At 39.2% G+C, this 22,017-nt stretch overlaps 1 protein-coding gene across 1 annotated transcript in view; it reads left to right on the forward strand.

Annotated features, from left to right (window-relative positions):
• The window catches only part of LOC117332244 (solute carrier family 43 member 3-like), an 86,080-nt gene that overhangs the window by 18,266 nt on the left and 45,797 nt on the right, over window positions 1–22,017 (forward strand). Inside the window, exons 2-3 of the mRNA XM_033891129.1 lie at window positions 2,815–3,007; window positions 3,496–3,660. Of these exons, the coding sequence (XP_033747020.1) occupies window positions 2,815–3,007; window positions 3,496–3,660 (358 nt within the window). The remainder of the gene's footprint in view (window positions 1–2,814; window positions 3,008–3,495; window positions 3,661–22,017) is intronic.

Below are 22,017 nucleotides of genomic sequence, written 5' to 3' on the forward strand. Positions count from 1 at the left end.
AGTTCATTTTAACATTCTACAAGTTTACAGTTTGATGGTATGCATATGTTTGCCTGACTGACCAACAGAGATCGATTGGCCGGGCAAAATGGGTCAAATAGACTGAACTATTTCAGAATTTGCTTACCATTAAGGCCCATGGACCTCTTGTAATAAATTGGCATTATAAAGGCTTTAAGTTTGTCAAATAATAATAACAACCATCATTTGGTAATCTTATTAGGTAATGCGAGGTAAACAAGAGCCAATCTTGCCGCTATGTATTTTATCTCGCAGACAGCAGCAGGTATCAAATTTAAGGTCTTCGGTCTCAGAGCAGACTCATTAATTGTTGACGCCAAGCTCTAGACTTGATTTGATATTGGCTTTTAGATACTTGCACCACATGCCTGGCTTATATGTCAATGTAGAATAAACGGACACCTTTTCCAATGCCAAACTCAGTTATAATTAATCGTATACAATATATCTGTATTTTCAGAACAACAATAAACTTCCGTAATGAAATATCAACACAGTATAAAATACACGGGAATTATCTTTCATACAACAGCATGCTGATCTTTGTAACATGATATTGATCATTCTTTGTCACGTAAATGGAAACACTGAGGTATATTGCACTGGCAAAGCTGCATGTAACCTGCAACCCGATGAAGTTAGGCTCTCTTTGCGCGATATGAAACACCCCTATGTATGATTAAAGGGCCATTCCTTCGTTTGAACGCCAGATGTGTGTTTACACAGTAATTTATAAGATTTATAAAGAAGCTAACATTCATATTTATGGAATACGTATCATATTTGTACAGAAAATCTGCATAGCCTTGCCTTTTGCCTTGTAAATGAAGGAAATGGCTAAAGATGAGACAAATAAATAGTATGCCGGTACTTGTTAAATCATTTATTGTGGTTCAATGAGGTAATATTTAGTTATAGTGTCCGTTATTTGTCAGAACTTTCCAGAAGCAATGCGAATTCTTCGTTCGACTCGACTGACGCGGCCTCCTTCGCACTCTTCCATCTTTCAAACTGGTTGCCAATATTTATACGATATTTTATGACGTTTGCCATCTTGTCGTGTCCTCATTTTCTCGTCGAATGACCTAATAGCTAGTCGCTAACTTGGGGAGCCGTGTATGCCATTTTCGTTTCTGTTTGTGAATGTGTCTGCGCATGCCCGTATTGATAGTCGTTGACGGCGATTAATTTTCGCACTTCGGGTCGAAGTGACATTCTCAACTACTTTTATTTTAAAGAACATTGGGTTAACTTCAGGCTTTGAGTGTTGTATTACGGTAAAGTTTATAACTTTTACTTGTTACGAAAAAAATGAAAAAAATGTCCGTTTAATTTTGATTGATAGCATAAACTCATTTCAAAAACGGAATGCCCATTTAAAGCGATTCGAAATTAAATAGGGAAGAACATTGATTTGGTTTTGTTTCAGGCTAATGTGATTCCATGTTTGCCAGATGTTAACAAACAACAATGTCCACGTATTCGTCGTTTTGTTACACTATACTCACTGAATGCTTACTTTTTAACGTCCCCGTGATTTATAAATTGTTAATCTCAGTATTACATATAAAGATGTGATAATATTTAATTATTGAAAATAGAAATAACTGAACGATTTAGTCATCCAATTTCAAGAAAAGAATATGTCCGAAATATTGCAAATGTTTACCTTAATGTCATAGTCAAGGCATCGCAATGTGATCAGTGTGATAAATGTGTGTTTGTTCATGGAGAGGGATATTCCAACCACAATGTACGAAGCTTGCCAAGTGCTGGCAAGTAGAGAGCCAAATTCTCTAACTAAGGTCAAAATATCCACATTCACGGGACAAACTCATGTTTATTTTTCTGAAATATTTTCAAATAAACAACTTTAAATCACAAAAAAAATCTAATTATCTAACAAAACACTATGTGTGAGAAGGGGCAATCATCTTTTACAACAATTGAATGACATCACGAAATAATTCGATGATCATCATGACGCATGTCGCAACACTTATTCAGTAAAGTGTCAGCTGTCTTTCCCTACCCCGTCTGAGATAGAAACATCTCTTTACAGGTGATCGACCTGTAAAGTGTTACGATTACATGAAACCAAAATCAGCCAAATACACTATTTAATGGTACGGGCTAGTCCTGTTGGCTCTTGACAGTATAATGTGACCGGGTCAGGTATCCTGCTGGGTATCTTTGGCAGTGTGCTTCAGTGAGGTAACACTTTAAAGTCGGCATCAGCTCCACACTATCACAATGAGACAAACACGAATATATGGCAGCCTCCCAAACAGACACCAAGACTTAAGGCAGGAATCTCGGACGGAGAGTAGGATATTCTCCTTTACTGACCATAACTCGTGATCGGAAATTAAACAACACAAAATCTCAGGATCTCATATTTTCTTTTACTTCTTAATATCTCCCTTGATACTGATTTTCTTTTGGCCTTTATTTGAAATTAAACCACCGTGATGAAGGTTCCTGCCGGAGGCATTCACATAGCTACTCCCTGTTTAACATTAATATTTTAGATTTTTGAAATGAATTCGAGCGCCTTTTGGCAGTATTTGATCGAATTTGGTGTCGCGCTGATTAATTCCAGTAGGATGTCAGTTGGCTCTGTACGTGTAGACAGTTTGGTTTGATTTGGTTTATTTTGTTAAACGTCCTATTAACAGCTAAGGTCATTTAAGGACGGCCTCCCGTGCGTGCGACATACACATTGTGTTATGGAATATGAAACAAAACTAATATCGTTCAATGATTTTTCTTTTCTATTTATTTTTGTTTCAGGAAACTCATTCGAGTCATATGGAGACGCAAACAAGCTTCATGTTTCTGACAATAGGGGTTGTTCCGATACTCGTTTCAACAATAGCTTTTCTACCCAAGTCACGGATTCCATGGCCACTTCCTGCAGGCTACGGAAAGCAAGGTGAAGCCTGGAAGGATTCCTCAGGATCAAGGAGAACAACAAATGGACAAGGTAGTATTACTCTCGATGTCAATACAAGATGAATATCCGGGATACGTATGTTCATTTTTAAAATTGCTTTACTCCTGTGTCACAATTAGCTAGTTTTTTGCCGGTTGTTAAAGGGACAAATTATTAACGGATACGTTTTCCATTTTCCCAAAACACGTAGTTTTATATCAACCGATACAATCCATTTAATACTTGAGCGACAAGAATGACAAACGCATGTATTTCCCGTGAAACATATTAGGCCTCTTCAATGCAAACATATATTTTAATTAATAGAAGATTCCTGGCTGAGCCGTCAATACTGAAAATCAAAAAGGTCCATTAAGCTGCTACGGCAGGAAAAATAGCAACGACAGAAAAAGTTTAAACCATCTTACTCTCTTATATGAAACCTGCATTCGAATCGATATTAAAAAAACTTTCTTAAATGGATTCGTCTCTTACATGACCAAGATTAAATGAAAACATCACTTCGGTTTTTTTATCAGGTCCTAGCAAATCCAGTTGTAGTTTTGCCACCTTCAGGATCATTGCCTGCTCCAGTGTCTACATATGGTCTGTCATATGGTTCGCGATTTACAACCTCCGCTCATTTACATACGATGGCAATGTCAGACTGATGCTGATAAGATATGGCGTTGCCAAAGAAAACGGTAAGTCAGCAACAATCAATATAAGTCAATATGACATACATTTCTCGTTTTATTTTGTGAACGAATCCCTTGAAGACTTTGGAAGCTGAGGGCGTAAGAATTGTACCTGCTGCCCCCATTGCATGATCGTAAGAGGCGACTAAATTTGGGATCTTATCTTTTCTGTTCTTTCTGAACAACTTTCTTTTTCCTAATGTCCCCCTTGACAATGCCTCACCTTTGGCCTTTAGTTGAGCGTTCGCCGCTGTGAGGAAGACTTTAGGTTCTGTCCCCTAGCCGAGACATACTAGAGTCATTAAAAATGGTAGTTGTTACTCCTTCTTAGCGCTCAGCATATTAGGAGTGGGACGACTGGTTCGCCCGTTGTCAGTATATTGTGACCGGGTGGGATGTCCTGCTTGGTGTCTTCGACAGTATGCTTCAGTGAGGTAGCACTATAAATCGGCAAAAGTTCCGGTTACATTATACTGACAAGGGGCGAACCAGTCGTCCCACTCCTAATATGCTGAGCGTTAAGCAGGAGCAGCAACTACCATTTTTAAAGACTGGTATGTCTCGGCAGAACCCAAAGCCTTCCTCACAGCGGCGAACGCTCAACTAAAGGCCAAAAGTGAGGCATTGTCAAAGGAGACATTAAGGAAGAAGAAAGTTGTTCAGAAAGAAGAGAAAAGATAAGATCCCAAATTTAGTCGCTTTTCTTACGATCATGCAATGGGGGCAGCAGGTACAATTCCTACGCTCTACCTGTAGTAGCCAAGACATTCGCTCTTCGAATGTAGCGTTTGGTATCGAGATATCAGGCATTGGAATTGATGTATGATGCCGGTAACTGAGAATGTCCAAATCGCTATGATGCGGGTATCTGCGGATGATGATGAGGGTAACTAGTTTATATAAATTCATTTAAATCGAAAAAAAAATTAAGAATCGATGTATGATTCAGTAAAATACTGGCTTAAAAATACTTTCAGAGAAAAAACATTTTTGATTTTTTACTCATACTGTCTCGTGACTTTCACTACATACATGTACATGTACCTTCGTAATTACGGCAGTCGTGGTTGCTAAGATAATATATTTCCAGTTAATCTACGTAAAGACACCAGTATTGTAAACAACATTTAAAAAAAAACTCAGTAGTTTTGTTTAATACATTAAACGTTGACAATAAATTGATATATTTACAATCGACAATATCCATCTATTAACAATGGTTGTCAAGCACAGCGGGTATTGACACAGATTAAGTGGTAACGTGGTCGAATGTACTATACGAACTAAACGCTTCAGCCATTTGTTGCTAGCTCACCTCGTGCAGAAGTTAAATATTCACTCATTTCCGCAATGTTCAGTTTAGTTTTTGACAAAATACTCACTTGGCCATAAGCTTTTGTAGAGATCATCGGGTAACAGGAGAAAATGCTAAAATTGCCTTGATCAGTTCTTTTCAAAATGGCGCCGTCTAGTTGACGTTCCGGTAACGTCACAAAGAGACGACGTCGTAATTATGTTACTAATTCTCGCGCTTATTCCTCAGCTGAGCCTTTGTTCACTGCGTTTACAATAATTTTAACGCAGCCGGGGTTTATTAAGTGTGGGAAAACAGGTCAATATGGCCTTACTATTACTTTTCAGTATCAGTGGTTATACCGTTATCACTGTGGGTCCCTTTAATTGCAACCAAATGGTACGGTAGGGCTATATATTCCGCGTATATTTCCGGTTGTGTATAAGTCGCTATCACCGGTGCTGTCTAGGTTTACAGGGGTGTTTACTTTGGAGACGACCGGATCTTGGTGAGTTGCCGGAAGAGGTTCCGACCTCACTACGCATATGCCATAGATTTGTCCAATCAGAATGGGTATGCGATGCAGGGTTGCATGTAGGACCAGGGGGCTGGGGTATATTTGGTTTATTTTGTTTAACGTCCTATTAACATCTAAGGTCATTTAAGGACGGCCTCCCGTGCGTGCGACATGTATGAGTGTGGTGAGTGCGTATGTGTGTTTTGGGAGGCTGCGGTATGTTCGTGTTAAGTCTCCTTGTGATAGGCCGGAACTTTTGCCGATTTAAAGTGCTATCTCACTGAAGCATACTGCCGAAGACACCCAGCAGCACACCCCACCCGGTCACATTATACTGACAACGGGCCAACCAGTCGTCCCACTCCAAATATGCCGAGCGCTAAGCAGGAGTAGCAACTACCATTTTTAAAGACTGTGGTATGTCTCGGCTAGGGGACAGAACCCACAACCTTCCTCACAGCGGCGAACGCTCAACTAAAGGCCAAAAGTGAGGCATTGTCAAGGGAGACATTAGGAAGAAGAAAGTTATCAGGAAAGAAGAGAAAAGATAAGATCCCAAGTTTAGTCGCCTCTTACGATCATGCAATGGGGGCAGCAGGTACAATTCTTACGCCCTACCTGCAGGGTACGGCTGGGGTATAAAAGGGGCTGCACAGTGATACAAGGGGACTTGCATGGCCGGTAATAACCCCTCAGGAGAGGATGCCCTCTCTATCAGGCACTGACAACAGTTGCCACTCAGTGCTGCTATCACCACGCGTACATTGCGTACGCACGTTAGGGCACTTACGGTGTGTATACGTAGGGAGTGGGGCTGGTGCATTGTTAGCGGGGAAGTAGGAGAATGATGATAAAACACAATGGTGCAGAGTTCCTTCTTACGTTTATTCCATATGTATATATAGTCTCAGTGGGACACCTTAAAACAGTAGAAACAAATACTATAATTTTACAGTAGATATGGACACCATAGTCCCCTGGCCGAGACATACCAGAGTCTTTAAAAATGGTAGTTGCTGCTCCTGCTTAGCGCTCAGCATATTAGGAGTGGGACGACTGGTTCGCCCGTTGTCAGTATAATGTGACCGGGTGGGGTGTGCTGCTGGGTGTCTTCGGCAGTATGCTTCAGTGAGGTAGCACTATAAATCGGCAAAAGTTCCGGTCTATCACAAGGAGACTTAACACGAACATACCGCAGCCTCCCAAAACACACATACGCACTCGCTACACGCATGCATGTCGCACGCACGGGAGGCCGTCCTTAAATGACCTTAGCTGTTAATAGGACGTTAAACAAAATAAACCAAACCAAACCAAATCATCCCGAATTACATCGATAATAATATGGATGATAGACAAAATGACCTTATAGATAATTTGACATATATTAATAACAACACTTACTCTATCAATGTGACAGATGTTGAGTCCAAATACAAATTCCGTCCTTTTTTGACAATAAACCTGACAAAATGAAAAGACCACCATATACCACTATACTTTATACAGTGACAAATATATATATACTGTATATCTATAAAATACTTCATAGATAATTGATATACAACTTAAAAGTGCTATATTGGATGCATGACCTGAAGTTAGGAATAATTAGGAATAATTAAGAATTATTTTCAATATGGCCGCCAGGCCCAACACCTTACATATTTTTACAGATAGAGTTAATACTGAACCTAATTAGGGGATAGTATGTTGTTTTGAGTGGCTATACTGGCGATTAGAACATGAAATTTGGTTTGAACTCGAGACCGATAGGTCGAGAGTTTAAACCAAATTTCATGTTCTAATCGTCAGTATAGCCACGAAAAACAACGTACTATCCCCATTCTAACACGTTTACTATCGCATATATTTAGATACATTGTTTTACATCGCTACAAGTACGCTGTTAAGTACTCTGTGACCTCCGCTAGTTACGTGTCATACTGTGGCGGATTGACCAATCAGAGAGAAGCTTTCAAAGTCGGTCAATTGGCCACGCCCATACTGGCGAGAGTTCGATCTGTATGTTGACGAAGCGGTGTATTTGGATTGTTGTGAAAGTCCTGTTACAGAAGATTTAACGACATATTTGGATTTATGCAGTATGCATAACGACATGGGCGTTTTGACAAAGTCAGAGTTGATGTGTTTCTATAGGCTCAATCGTTATGTGAAAGTTATGTGCACTTGTTCCATTTCATTTCGGATTTTACTTGACCTTAGATGCTTACACACGGACGAAATGAACGTTTCAATCGATAAATGACGGTAAGAATGAAGTTAACGATTTTTGTTAAATTTATTAAGTTAATTCATTCTATTCGATTTCTTCACTTTCGATTCCAATATCACGGGTCATCAATCATAAATGGTGCAGAGTGTTGAATTTCGCTACGAGTCGAACTTGACGCCATATTGTTTTGATTAGAAACGGGGCGTGGCTTAACACGATATGTCATGGTTCTATCGCAGATTAGAAGTCGGTCCGCAACCAATCAAAAAACGCGTTGCAAACGAATCGTGTTAGAATGACAATTAATTACCAGGTAATATGTAATTGGCTACAATTGTATATACAAATACAATTTCTAATTGAATAACAATACTTAAAACTAAATTAAAGAATTGTATGCATGTAATTAAAAATACCTTATCATGGCTCTTTGTATCCCCTGGTGGCCTCACTATTGCTATACACATTGTTTAAAATATTATATGAAAAATGTATCAAAATATTGATTTTGATTTCGAAGACTTGATTTCTCCGCCAAATACACCCCCTCAAGGTTGAATGACGTCCCGGAATTCTACTTTATTTCTGCTGCTACAAGAAAATAAAATCATGCTTATCAAACTGCTATTTCATACTAAATGAAAAACAACTTACCCGCTACTAAACACCCGGTCTAGAGTCCGAACATTGGCCAGGCTACCATTGTTCATCAACCTTTCGAGGATCTCTGCCGTTTGCTTCCACTCGGGCTCCAAAACCTGCTGAGCCAAGACATAACGGTAAAAACAACTATACGATCACACAATTGGGATCTATCTCTCCGACGCTGGTCGGGATTGACGCTTCCCGGAGGGAACCCTATTACAATAAACAAAAGAAGGGAGATATGTAAATATATTGAGATAACTATTGATACGGTTACTCAGAATGCCATAGTAAGCTGAAAAACATTAATAATTTACAGCAGTTAATACTCACCATTTCCACCCTCCGCCATATTGGATACGCGTAACTACAGTTACCCGTATCCGGTTATCCCCCATGACATTGGAGAACCCAACAATAAGACCCGCTGTATCCCACTGCATGTTGATTGTAGAAGGCGACTTAAAGTTGAACTACAGATATCGGTGATTTTCTTTTGTGTCCTCTACTTAGGAGACATTGAAAAGACCAAAATAGATCTTCAGACCCCATGGCAACACCTGGTATCTTGAATCTTTCTCTCCATTCCCCACTGATCTGTTCAACGATGCTTTGTTTCCATGCTCTTGGTATCTCCTTGATACCTTCCTTATATGAGCCTGGCTGTTGCGAGAACGTTAGCCCATCAAACACAATCTTGTGTATGGACAGACGAGAAAAACGTATGGTTAGCCCTTCCTGTTGATCACATATATAATTTGGTACAAGAGTGAGAATAAATATAACTTTTTTCATAATTCTGAACTAACTTTAAGTTATCAAATAACATTAAGGTCCGGAATATCACAAGGTGGTTAGTTTAGTCTTGTCCTCTGTGTTATAATATAATAAATCTTATATGGTCATATGGTACATGGTACATTACATGTTTATAAGACATTTTACGTGTATATGTTCATAAGATGTTATATATGCTTATAAGTTATCTTATATAGTTGAAGAGATATCAGGCCCTGCAGATAGGGCGTAAGAATTGTACCTGCTGCCCCCATTGCATGATCGTAAGAGGCGACTAAATTTGGGATCTTATCTTTCCTCTTCTTTCTTAACAACTTTCTTCTTCCTAATGTCTCCCTTGACAATGCCTCACTTTTGGTCTTCAGTTGAGCGTTCGCTCCTGTGAGCCCTGTGAAGAAGGCTTTGGGTTCTGTCCCCTAGCCGAGACATACCAGAGTCATTAAAAATGGTAGTTGCTACTCCTGCTTAGCGCTCAGCATTTTGGGAGTGGGACGACTGGTTTGCCCGTTGTCAGTATGTGACCGGGTGTGGTGTCCTGCTGGTTGTATTCGGCAGTATGCTTCAGTGAAGTAGCACTATAAATCGGCAAAAGTTCCGGCCTATCCAAAGGAGACTTAACACGAACATAACGCAGCCTTCCAAAACACATACGCACTCACCCACACATGCATGCCGCAAACACGGGTGGCCGTCCTTAAGTGACCTTAGCTGTTAATAGGACGTTAAACAAATAAAACCAAACCAAACCGAGACATACCAGAGTCTTTAAAATGGTAGTCGCTACTCCTGCTTAGCGCTCAGCATATTTGGAGTGATTTGGTTTGTTTTCGTTTGTTTTTGTTTAACGTCCTATTAACAGCCAGGGTCATTTAAGGACGTGCCAGGTTTTGGAGGTGGAGGAAAGCCGGAGTACCCGGAGAAAAACCACCGGCCTACGGTCAGTACCTGGCATCTGCCTCACGTAGGTTTCGAACTCGCAACCCAGAGGGGAGGGCTCGTGTTAAAGTGTCGGGACACCTTAACCACTCGGCCACCGCGGCCCCTTATTTGGAGTGAGACGACTGGTTCCCCGTTGTCAGTATAATGTGACCGGTCTGGGTGTCTTGCTGGGTGTCTTTGGCAGTATGCTTCAGTGAGGTAGCACTATAAATCGGCAAAAGTTCCGGCCTATCACAAGGAGACGTTTACGAATATACCACAGCCTCCCAAAACGCATACGAACTCACCACAGGCATGCATGTCGCACGCACTGGAGGCCGTCCTTAAATGACCTTAGCTGTAAATAGGACCTTAAACAAAATCAACCAAACACCACCAAACCACAAGGAGGCTGAACACGAAAATACCACAGCCTCCCAGAACACGCATGCATGTAGCACGCACGGGACACCGTCCTTAAACTACCTGAGCTTGTTGATAGGACGCTTAACAAATAAAACCCAGCGAAACATTTGCTACAAATATAACCAAATCCGATATCGAATAGCATATGTTTCTATACACTGTCTCCGCATACATCGTTTGTTCCTGGCCCTGCAGGTAGGGCGTAAGAATTGTACCTGCTGCCCCCATTGCATGATCGTAAGAGGCGACTGAATTTGGGATCTTATCTGTTCTTTTCTTTCTTACAAACTTTCTTCTTCCTAATGTCTCCATTGACAATGCCTCACTTTTGGAGCGTTCGCCCCTGTGAGGAAGGCTTTGGGTTCTGTCCCCTGGCCGAGACATACCAGAGTCTTTAAAAATGGTAGTTGCTACTCCTGCTTAGCGCTCAGCATGAAATGAGTTGGACGAGTGGTTCGCCCGTTGTCAGTATAATGTGACCGGGTGGGGTGTGCTGCTGGGTGTCTTCGGCAGTATGCTCCAGTGAGGTAGCACTATACATTGGCAAAAGTTCCGGCCTATCACAAGGAGACTTAACACGAACATACTGCAGCCTCCCAAAACACACATACGCACTCACCACCTACATGCATGTTGCACGCAGGGGAGGCCGTCCTTAAATGACCTTAGCTGTTAATAGGACGTTAAGCAAAATAAACCAAACCAATCGTTTGTTCCTGTTTTTGAACGCTGCCTTATTTTTAGCCCACCATCATCAGATGGTGGGCTATTCAAATCGCCTTACGTCCGTGGTCCGTGGTCCGTCCGTCCCTCCGTCCGTAAACAATTCTTGTTATCGCTATTTCTGAGAAAGTCCTGAAGGGATCTTTCTCAAATTTCATATTTAGGTTCCCCTTGGTGCCTAGTTATGCATATTGCATTTTGAGACCAATCTGAAAACAACATGGCCGACAGGCAGCCATCTTGGATTTTGACAATTGAAGTTTGTTATCGCTATTTCTCAGAAACTAATAAGGGGATCTTTCTGAAATTTCATATTTAGGTTCCCCTTGGTGCCTAGTTATGCATATTGCATTTTGAGACCAATCTGAAAACAACATCGCCAACAGGCAGCCATCTTGGATTTTGACAATTGAAGTTTGTTATCGCTATTTCTCAGAAAGTACTGAAGGGATCTTTCTGAAATTTCATATAAAGGTTCCTCTTGGTGCCTAGTTATGCATATTGCATTATGAGACCAATTGGAAAACAACATGGCCGACAGGCAGTCATCTTGGATTTTGACAATTGAAGTTTGTTATTGCTATTTCTGAGAAACTTATGAAGGGATCTTTCTGAAATTTCTGATTTAGGTTCCCCTCTGTGCCTAGTTATCCATATTGCATTTTGAGACTATTCGGAAAAAAACATGGCCGACAGGCAGCCATCTTGGATTTTGACAATTGAAGTTTGTTATTGCTATTTCTCAGAAACTAATAAGGGGATCTTTCTGAAATTTCATATGTAGTTCTCCCTTAGTGCCTAGTTATGCATATTGAATTTTGAGACTAATCGGAAAAAAACATGGCCGACAGGCAGCCATCTTGGATTTTGACAATTGAAGTTTGTTATCGCTATTTCTGAGAAAGCCCTGAAGGGATCTTTCTCAAATTTCATATAAAGGTTCCTCTTGGTGCCTAGTTATGCATATTGCATTTTGAGACCAATTGGAAAACAACATCGCCAACAGGCAGCCATCTTGGATTTTGACAATTGAAGTTTGTTATCGCTATTTCTCAGAAACTAATGAAGGGATCTTTCTGAAATTTCATATGTAGTTCCCCTCGGTGCCTTGTTATGCATATTGAATTTTGAGACTAATCGGAAAACAACATGGCCGACAGGCAGCCATCTTGGATTTTGACAATTGAAGTTTGTTATCGCTATTTCTCAGAAAGTACTGAAGGGATCTTTCTGAAATTTCATATAAAGGTTCCTCTTGGTGCCTAGTTATGCATATTGCATTTTGAGACCAATTGGAAAACAACATGGCCGACAGGCAGCCATCTTGGATTTTGACAATTGAAGTTTGTTATTGCTATTTCTGAGAAACTTATGAAGGGATCTTTCTGAAATTTCTGATGTAGGTTCCCCTCTGTGCCTAGTTATCCATATTGCATTTTGAGACTATTCGGAAAAAAACATGGCCGACAGGCAGCCATCTTGGATTTTGACAATTGAAGTTTGTTATCGCTATTTCTGAGAAAGCACTGAAGGGATCTTTCTCAAATTTCATATAAAGGTTCCTCTTGGTGCCTAGTTATGCATATTGCATTTTGAGACCAATTGGAAAACAACATGGCCAACAGGCAGCCATCTTGGATTTTGGCAATTGAAGTTTGTTATCGCTATTTCTCAGAAACTAATGAAGGGATCTTTCTGAAATTTCATTGTAGGTTCCCCTCGGTGCCTTGTTATGCATATTGAATTTTGAGACTAATCGGAAAACAACATGGCCGACAGGCAGCCATCTTGGATTTTGACAATTGAAGTTTGTTATCGCTATTTCTCAGAAAGTACTGAAGGGATCTTTCTCAAATTTCATATGTAGGTTTCCCTCAGTGCGTAGTTATGCATATTGCATTTTGAGACCAATCGAAAAACATCTTGGATTTTGACAATTGAAGATTGTTATCGCTATTTATCAGGAATTGCTGAAAGGATCTTTCTGAATTTCATTTGTAGGTTGCCCTCTGTGTCTAGTTATGCATATTGGATTTTGAGACCAGTCAGAAAACAACCTGGCTGACAGGCAGCCATCTTGTATTTTGAAAATTGAAGTTTGTTATCGCTATTGTACAGAAGGCACTGAAGGGATTTTTCTCAAATTTCATATGTAGGTTCCCCTTGGTCCCTGGTATTGCATTTTGGGACGAATTTGAAAACAACATGGCCGACAGACAGCCATTATCGCTAAATCTTAAATTTTATATATAGGTTCCCCTTGTTTGAAAAGTACTAGAGGGCTGTTTCTGAATTTACACAGATTAGTAAGACTTAGAGGAAGGGAAAAGTAGAGAAAAGATCAATCTGACATGGAACCTATAAAGATCATTCAATGGTGGGCGCCAAGATCCCTCTGGGATCTCTTGTTCAAAACGGTTTCGCTATATTATTAGCGCAAACAATGAGAGGGGTTTCCCGAGTAAATCAAATGATAAAGATGGACATTGAAAATCGATGTGAATATCGGTGTAACACATAAACGTAATTGGAAATGTATAAAACACATACAATCAATAAACAAGAGGCCCAAAGGGCCTTAACGGTCACGTGAGATTTGAAATATTTCGGTCAACTAAATTGACCCTTTTTGGCCCCACCCATCAGTCCTAATGGGGTCAGTCTATGAAGAGTATTTGATTCGAACATATAGTAGATAAGAAGATTTTTGAAATTTCAGTCAATTTGACCCTTTTTGGCCCCTCCCACCAACCCCTGGGGGTCAACCAGGGCCAACATGCACAAAACATCAAACTGTAAGCCCATGCTGATAACTTGAACCAAGTTAGAATGAATTCCAATACAAATCCAACAAATAATAGTCAAAAATGTGATTTCCCTATATAAACTATAGTAAAGTTTACCCCCTCCCCAGGGGCAAACGTGAGACCCCGGGGTCATGAAATTCACAATTTTGGTAAAGCACCTGAAGAGCCTTCCATCTATGAAGAGTATTTGATTCTAACATATCTGAGAGTAGAGAAGAAGATTTTTGAAATTTCAATCAATTTGACCCTTTTTGGCCCCGCCCACCAGCCCCTGGGGGTCAACCAGGGCCAACATGTACATACCATCAAAGTGTCATCCCATGTTGATAATTTGATACAAGTTAGAATGAACTCCAATACAAATCCAACAAATAATAGTCAAAAATGTGATTTCCCTATATAAACTATAGTAAAGTTTACCCCCTCCCCAGGGGCAAACGTGAGACCCAAGGGTAATGAAATTCACAATTTTGGTAAAGCACCTTAAGACCCTTCCATCTATGAAGTGTATTTGATTCTACCATATCTGAGAGTAGAGAAGAAGATTGTTGAAATTTTAGTCAATTTGACCCTTTTTGGCCCTGCCCACCAGCCCCTGGGGGTCAATTAGGGCCAACATGTACAAACCATCAAAGTGTCATCCCATGTTGATAATTTGATACAAGTTAGAATGAATTCCAATACAAATCCAACAAATAATAGTCAAAAATGTGATTTCCCTATATAAACTATAGTAAAGTTTACCCCCTCCCCAAGGGTAAACGTGAGACCCCAGGGTCATGAAATTCACAATTTTGGTAAAGCACCTTAAGACCCTTCCATCTATGAAGAGTGTTTGATTCCACCTTATCTGAGAGTAGAGAAGATTTTTGAAGTTTTAGTCAATTTGACCCTTTTGGCCCCGCCCCTCAGGCCCCTGGGGGATGGGGACCATATAATTCACAATTTTAGTTGAACTTTAGCCATAGAAGCTCCCTGCCAAATTTCATTGAATTTGGTTCAGTGGTTTTGGAGAAGAAGTCGAAAAGGTAAAAAGTTTACGGACGCACGACGCACGACGACGGACAAAAGGCGATTAGAATAGGTCACTTGAGACTTCGTCTCAGGTGACCTAAAAAAGTGATGATTAACTTATTTCCCTTAAACTGTTAAATGTAATGACAAATTCCCATCAAACCAAATGAGAAATTATACAATATCCTTCAACGAGGTTTATAATTTGGCAACTTTGCATGACACAAAGCTTGGCACAAAAGTGAATAGCACACCAAAGGGCCAAAATAGCTTTCAAATAGTTCTCAAGATATAGAGAAAATAAACATCAACTGGCGAAATCCCAAGACGGCTGTCTCGGCCATTTTAGTTTCCATGCCGAACTCAAAATTGAATGGGCACAACTAAGGATTTAGTGGAACATACAGAAATTTTAAAATATCCTTATGTAGATTATTGGAATTAGCAATAACAATGATGTTTACGGACGGACGAAGTGCAGATAATAAAGATTGTTTACAGATGGACGAAGTGCCGATAACAAAGATTGTTTACAGATGAACGGATTGCAATTTGAACATCACAATGGTTGGCTAAAACAGTAATGCAACACGAAACTTGCAATAAACATAATATCACAACCAGGACGTATATCCACGAGCTAGCTCAGTTTAGTATTGTTCCACGTCCTATTAACAGCTGAAGTCATTTAAGGGCGGCCTGTCTTGTGTCCCATATGCATGTAGTGAATGAGTTTGTTTCCTTGTGATAGCGCAGAACTGATGCCATCTTTATAGTGCTACCTCACTGAAACAGACTGCCGAAGAAACCCAGCAGGACATCCCATCCGGTCCCATGATACTAACAACTTAAGTCGCCTTTTGCGATTATGCGATGAGGGCAGCAGTTACAATAGATTCTTACACCCTACCTGCAGGGTATCACCGAGCATGGAACATGTCAATCGTCATATCTCACAAGTAGTTGTTAAGTTATAAATGGTCCATCAACACTATAAACGTCATTTGGGCTAACAAGGCAACATCAAATCAACATGTTTCACAATGTAAATGGTTGTTAATATCCTAAAAGACCGACAATCTGTGGATAGTAAAAAAAAATATCTATGTTGACAGTTTCGAGAATAAGCTACAGACTATAAAGTATATCGCTTTTAGGTTGAAGATCAATACAATCCATATTATTTCCCAAGAGGATCGTGTTGACAAGACATTAATGTCTCGTATATTCTTCAGCAGCTTTCATCACTCAAAACTGGTGTAACAATCGAGAGCATTCTACGTTCTACGTCGGCGTAGAACACATATGAATACATTGCCACAGGGAATGATGATGGAGCAATTTTTTTCAATTTCAAATCCATACGGACTAGTAATTTGTTTCTTAGTATTCATTCTATATAGAGGAATACATACATATTTGCCTGGGTTCAGATGACAGCAGCGACATGTTCCTGCCTGACTTTGATAAGATGCATCTTACCAGTCGTTTGTATCACTACATATTTTCAACGATGCTTACATCAAGGGACTGCAATTGCCAATTTGTTTGGGTGATATGATATTACGCTTTCGTTAGAATTTTCTAAACGTAAAACAATAGTGAATAGTCATATTTCCTCTGAAAATTACTTCTTAAAATCTCAGACATCGTCATTATATAAATATAATATATCAGAACATGAATCATTGAATTTAAATCACTACCTCCGCTAGGGGATCGAACCTGGGACCTCTGGTCTGGCCGCTGAATATTGCGTCGAGTACATGTATTTACATACTCCCCCTCCAGGAAAGAACTCGTCCAGAGGTTAAAGCGATGAGTATCATACCCGAGTCCCTACATGGGCGCCATTGTAACAGAGCGCATGATTAATTAAATTTAAATCACTGCCTCCGCTAGGGATCGAACCCGGGACCTCTGGCTTACTAGTCTTACACTCGACCGATCGAGCTAAAGAGAAGATCCCTCTAGCCGAGCGGTATATTGCGACTAGTATTTACCAGGGTTACAATAATGCATCATCCAAACGCAAATTTATTGTTACCAGTGTCTTCTAGGTGGTTACTGAAGACCTTGAGTTTGCTTTCAAAGCGCGTTTAATCTTGATCGAAAATATCCATAATGTTTTTGTTTAATCGGAACCATTGAGTGGAATTTTCGATTTTGTCATATAGTTTTCTATGTATTTTATGATGCGTTTAGGCTGCCTTTGGATCTATTGTATTGAATATAAACCGAACCCATCGAAAGACTGAAACGATTTTTAAAGATCCAAAAGATATTCGCCAATGATATCAGGTATTGTTATTGCGACTTCATCTCGCTCGCCTTTAGTACTCCCTGAAAGAATCGTGTTGATGCATCTTAAACTTTTCTTATTCAATAACCTACATCAATCAAAACTTAAAATAGTGAAAGCATCCGACATCCAACGAAACCTTGAAAACAAAATCAGCTGTGACAGGTTAGGGAATTCAGGGATGTGCGTTCTGTAACAGCGTTGTAATGTATGAAAACATGGTTGCATCGAATAGTGCGGTGGCAAGTTTTTCAATTTGAAATGCCTACGGAGTAAATTATAGCTACTAGATTTTTTTTTGTATTCATATGTTAGTTAATTAATCTTGGAGTGGGGGGATAGGATTCGGTTATTTATACATTTTATTATATACTCAATGATACACCTTCTTTCCCGAGGGGAAACGCGAAACCACGGGGTAATAAAATAAAAAATGTTTCTAAATAAACCTAAATCCCTCCATTTTTGAAGAGTACTTGATTATTATATTTGATTGATGAAATTTCAGTCAATTTGACCCAGAGGGCAAATTATTCAATCGGTAACCAAGTATGATATTTAAGCATAGTTCGATTTGTTTGACCTTTGGCCATTAAGGTTTTTACATTTCACTGAAATTAATTAAGAGGTTTCGAGGAGAACATTCGAAAATGTAGCTTTAACGGTCGCACGGCGAATGACAAAAGGCAATTATGATATACCAATTGCGACTTCTTTGGGGACGGAGATTTTTTTTGATTGTCTGTCATTTTTATTTTGGGAAATAATTGGTAATATGCATATAATACAGTGTATAAATAACCAAATTATTAATACAAATGATAGGCAATTCAAGAGTTTTAACCTTTCACAGTACTGTAGAAAACAATACCAGTTTTGTTATTCTTCTGCTCAAATAGGCACCTTGCCGTCACATTAATCAACGACGTACATCGAGTCATTTTAAAAGCTTGAATCTATAGAACACTCGTTTATTTTCTTGTTAATGACGCGCAAAAGATGTTTCTATCAGTAACTGTAATTAACAATTATTACGTCGATATATATGAGGACACCGCATGTTAAGTTTATGATTGGACGTGTGGGTTGTTTCTGCAATCTGTTTGTAATTTGAGCGTCTGTATTTTGATTTGTAGATGTTTTTTGTTTTGTCTTTATGTACTCGTAATGGCCAAGGTCATCTGAGTACTTGTCTCTAGAGATACATTAACAGTCAATGGCACCGTATGTGAAATAAGAGTATGGCCAAACACGAAGCGATGATGTCCTCTCCGATGTCTGCTTTACTGCCTATATACTGATATGACGCACTAACAATGCCCCCTTAGTGATCAATATACAACGTATGTCTAACTGCAGCCGTTGCGAGACTACGATTGTTTCGGTAGTGTTATATAAAAATACACTCAAGTCACATAGAGACGGGTATTGGTACCACTAATGGACGCTTTACAGCTTTTATAGTGTTATCAGGCTGAAATGACGCATGGACACAGTATCGTGATATTGCATCAGTTTTATATATTTTTTGTTTTATCTCGGCTAGACGACATGAACCAAAACGTACTTATTAGTTTGGTTAGGTTAAGTATTAGAAACGACTGTTTTTCTAAAGACCAAAACCGATGCAGATTCAAGATTGTTTTGTTCATTGTGCCCTAAGGACAACATACACACATTTTGCCCCACATACAGGGCAGCAGCAGGTCTTGCTAGGACATGTTTGTTAATTTGTTTGATTTCTTTGTTGTTTTACGTAGCATTTACACAATGATATTAGGCAGCTGTTATCATTTAATGTCATTTAAACACCATAATTAGATTAATATATGGCGCCAACATGATAGTGCTATAACACTGAAATATCATTTCGCAGATATTTGTTGTCCTAGTCACATAATCAGTAAAATGGTAGTTTCTGCTCCTGCTTAGCGCTCAACATTATTGGGATTAGAACGACTAGTTCGCCCTTGTCAGTACAATGCGACCGGGTGTGGTGTCCTGCTGGATGCCTTCGACAATATATTTCAGTGAGGTAGCACTATCAAGGTGGCAACAGTTCCAAGCATACCGCAGACTCAAAGCATACAAACATTCACCACACGCATGCATCTCGCAGACAGAGAAGCCCGTCGTTAAATCAATCTAATTAAAATCGTTAAATGACCTAAAGAACCTTTAATTTAATTATTTGGGCAAGTCATTCTCTAGAAAGAGAGCCCATAGCATTCTTTATACTAGCGAATGCTTAACTGCAATGCAAGGACGAAAGACAAGTGATCAAGGTACATGTGTATAAGAGGAAATGGTGAATGTCCAACATTAAGTCGCCTTTTCCGAACATACGTTCGGTGTCAAACCACAAACAGACCAAAACTTGATATTTCACTTTACTTGTTTGTTTTTTAATATCAGTTTATGGTGACAAATAATATTTTTGTTATGTTTTTAACCTTAGCTGTTAATATGATTTTTAAAATCGTTTGTTTTAATTGCTATATTAGACTGGCTATCTGTCTCTAGAATATCCCAGGGAACGGTCCTATCTGCTTGCTGTTTGTCCGGTCACCATGCTGGTGGGCATTCAGCTGGAGATATCAGTCTCTTGGAGAGTTTCAGGTTTATATGCTTATTGACTCATGCTGCTGCCATCTGGTTCATAAATCTGTGGCCTTCTCCCAGTTTGGTGTTTGAGTTGTTTGTATGTATGGAACAGGGGTCTTGATATAAAAGTAAAATTGACCTTTTTGGTTTTGATCGCTATAATATGTCTGATTATAGAAGCAGAGAGAGATAATCAAGTGTTAGAATTTAACTGAGCAATTCTTAACATAAAAATTAGGGGATGTGACCAGTCTATTGCTATTACTGTATAAAGGCAGGTGTAAGGCAAACATGCAAGAATCTTACTTCAACCTCGAATATTACGTGAAAAATGTGAAATTCGTCAGTTGAGAATCGATAGGTATTTATTATCGGCGTTTCTGGATAATCAATAGACATTTAAATCCGTTTGGGTTAATGACTTGTTGTATAAGTTATCGAATCAAGGCTTCTCCGGCAAGATATGGCGCTGACTCTGCAAGCGGTAATTTTGCGAATCCTTTTCAGAGGACGCCTATACATTCCTATGACGTCATACAATGTGTCGGTCCAGACCCAGTGTTATCTGTGTGTTTAGTTTTATAGTTATGATAAACGACCTTGTCACAGCACTTGACCTTGCTATAAATGGTTTGCGTGTAGTCGATTTCCATACACCTGGACTATTTTATGCTAATGATACTCTTGCTTCTGCTGCATATGCTACTCACCTGCAACGCGAACTAGATATCGTATATAGCTACTCATTGAAATTGCAAATGAAATACAACGGTGAAAAAGTGGAGTCGTTATTTTTTTTTAAACATATCTTGGATAGAACAAAATTCAGAGGAAAATCAGTTTTGTTTATAGTGGTTTACTTTTGACTATGATGCTGACACGTGACGAATGTGTACCCCAACATATTGAAAAAGGTTATGATAATCATTAAATTCGATTATAGGATTAGGGATAATTACAATGGTATGTCCTTAGCTCTTAGTGTCACAATTTGTAAGAGCATTTTACTGTAACAACATGGACCGATGCTGAAATACTACAGCGAAAAATGACAAGAATATACGTCAAGGTTGCGTTCGTGTGTAACAATTTAATCTTTAGGATTATGGGATTTAAGCCTATGTAAACTATTGTTTTGGAACGGCTTGTGCATGGAGGTTAAGAAAATCCTTAATGTTCGTATGTGTTATTTCATTGTCGACTAAACCATCACGACAGTCTTTATTCCCGGTATCGTCAGGATCGATAAAAAGTCCAATTCAGCAGCTTCTTTTTGTTTTGTTATGGGTACACTATTGGTTTGGTTTGAGTTGTTTAAACGTCCTATCAACAGATTAGATCATCAAAAGCTTTGCTACAAGTGTTATCTACTTCAACAAAGAAGAAAAGTGGAAATCGTACTAAATGAGAGACGAGAACTCAGTTTTTATTCGATATCCATACCTATATAACGTTTAATCCACTGTAGAAAACGGGTTCTTACCATAGGCGGTGACATTATACCAAATACAGATCTCGTCCATTTCTCAAGACTACTACATAAATATTTTAACGCTGGGGGAGTCAAAGTGATTAGATGGGAATTCGATCTTGTATAAGGCATTACACATTTATTCTACATGATCAGTTCAGTAAATGCAGCTACATGCCTGCTGAATTGTGTCAGTATTCGCTACACTAGACATATTACACTTAAGCCTGTCCATTGCCCTGACGTCTATGGTAAATCAGACATGTGTTGGTAGCCTATCCGTAGCCTATCCGTTATGTTTATTGTAACACTTTTGGAAAGGGATGAAAAATATCGGGTCGGTGTGTATTGTTTTTATTTCTTTCTGGTGACGCAACATTAATTATAGACTACCATAAAGGTTGTTGGTCTTTACCACAATATATAACTAACAATAGCCATTTGTATCTTTTTATAGTATTTCCATATTTTTAAACTGTTTTGTTTTATACTCAATTTGCTCACCATTTTTGGCTTAAATGACCTGTTGATGCACTGATGAGCCATTAAGAATATAATATCAATAATAATGCCGGTAACGCTGCAAGTCAAAATATATATTGCAAATA

The sequence above is a fragment of the Pecten maximus genome, chromosome 8 (genome assembly GCF_902652985.1).
Source record: "Pecten maximus chromosome 8, xPecMax1.1, whole genome shotgun sequence".
NCBI classification, from domain to species: domain Eukaryota; kingdom Metazoa; phylum Mollusca; class Bivalvia; order Pectinida; family Pectinidae; genus Pecten; species Pecten maximus.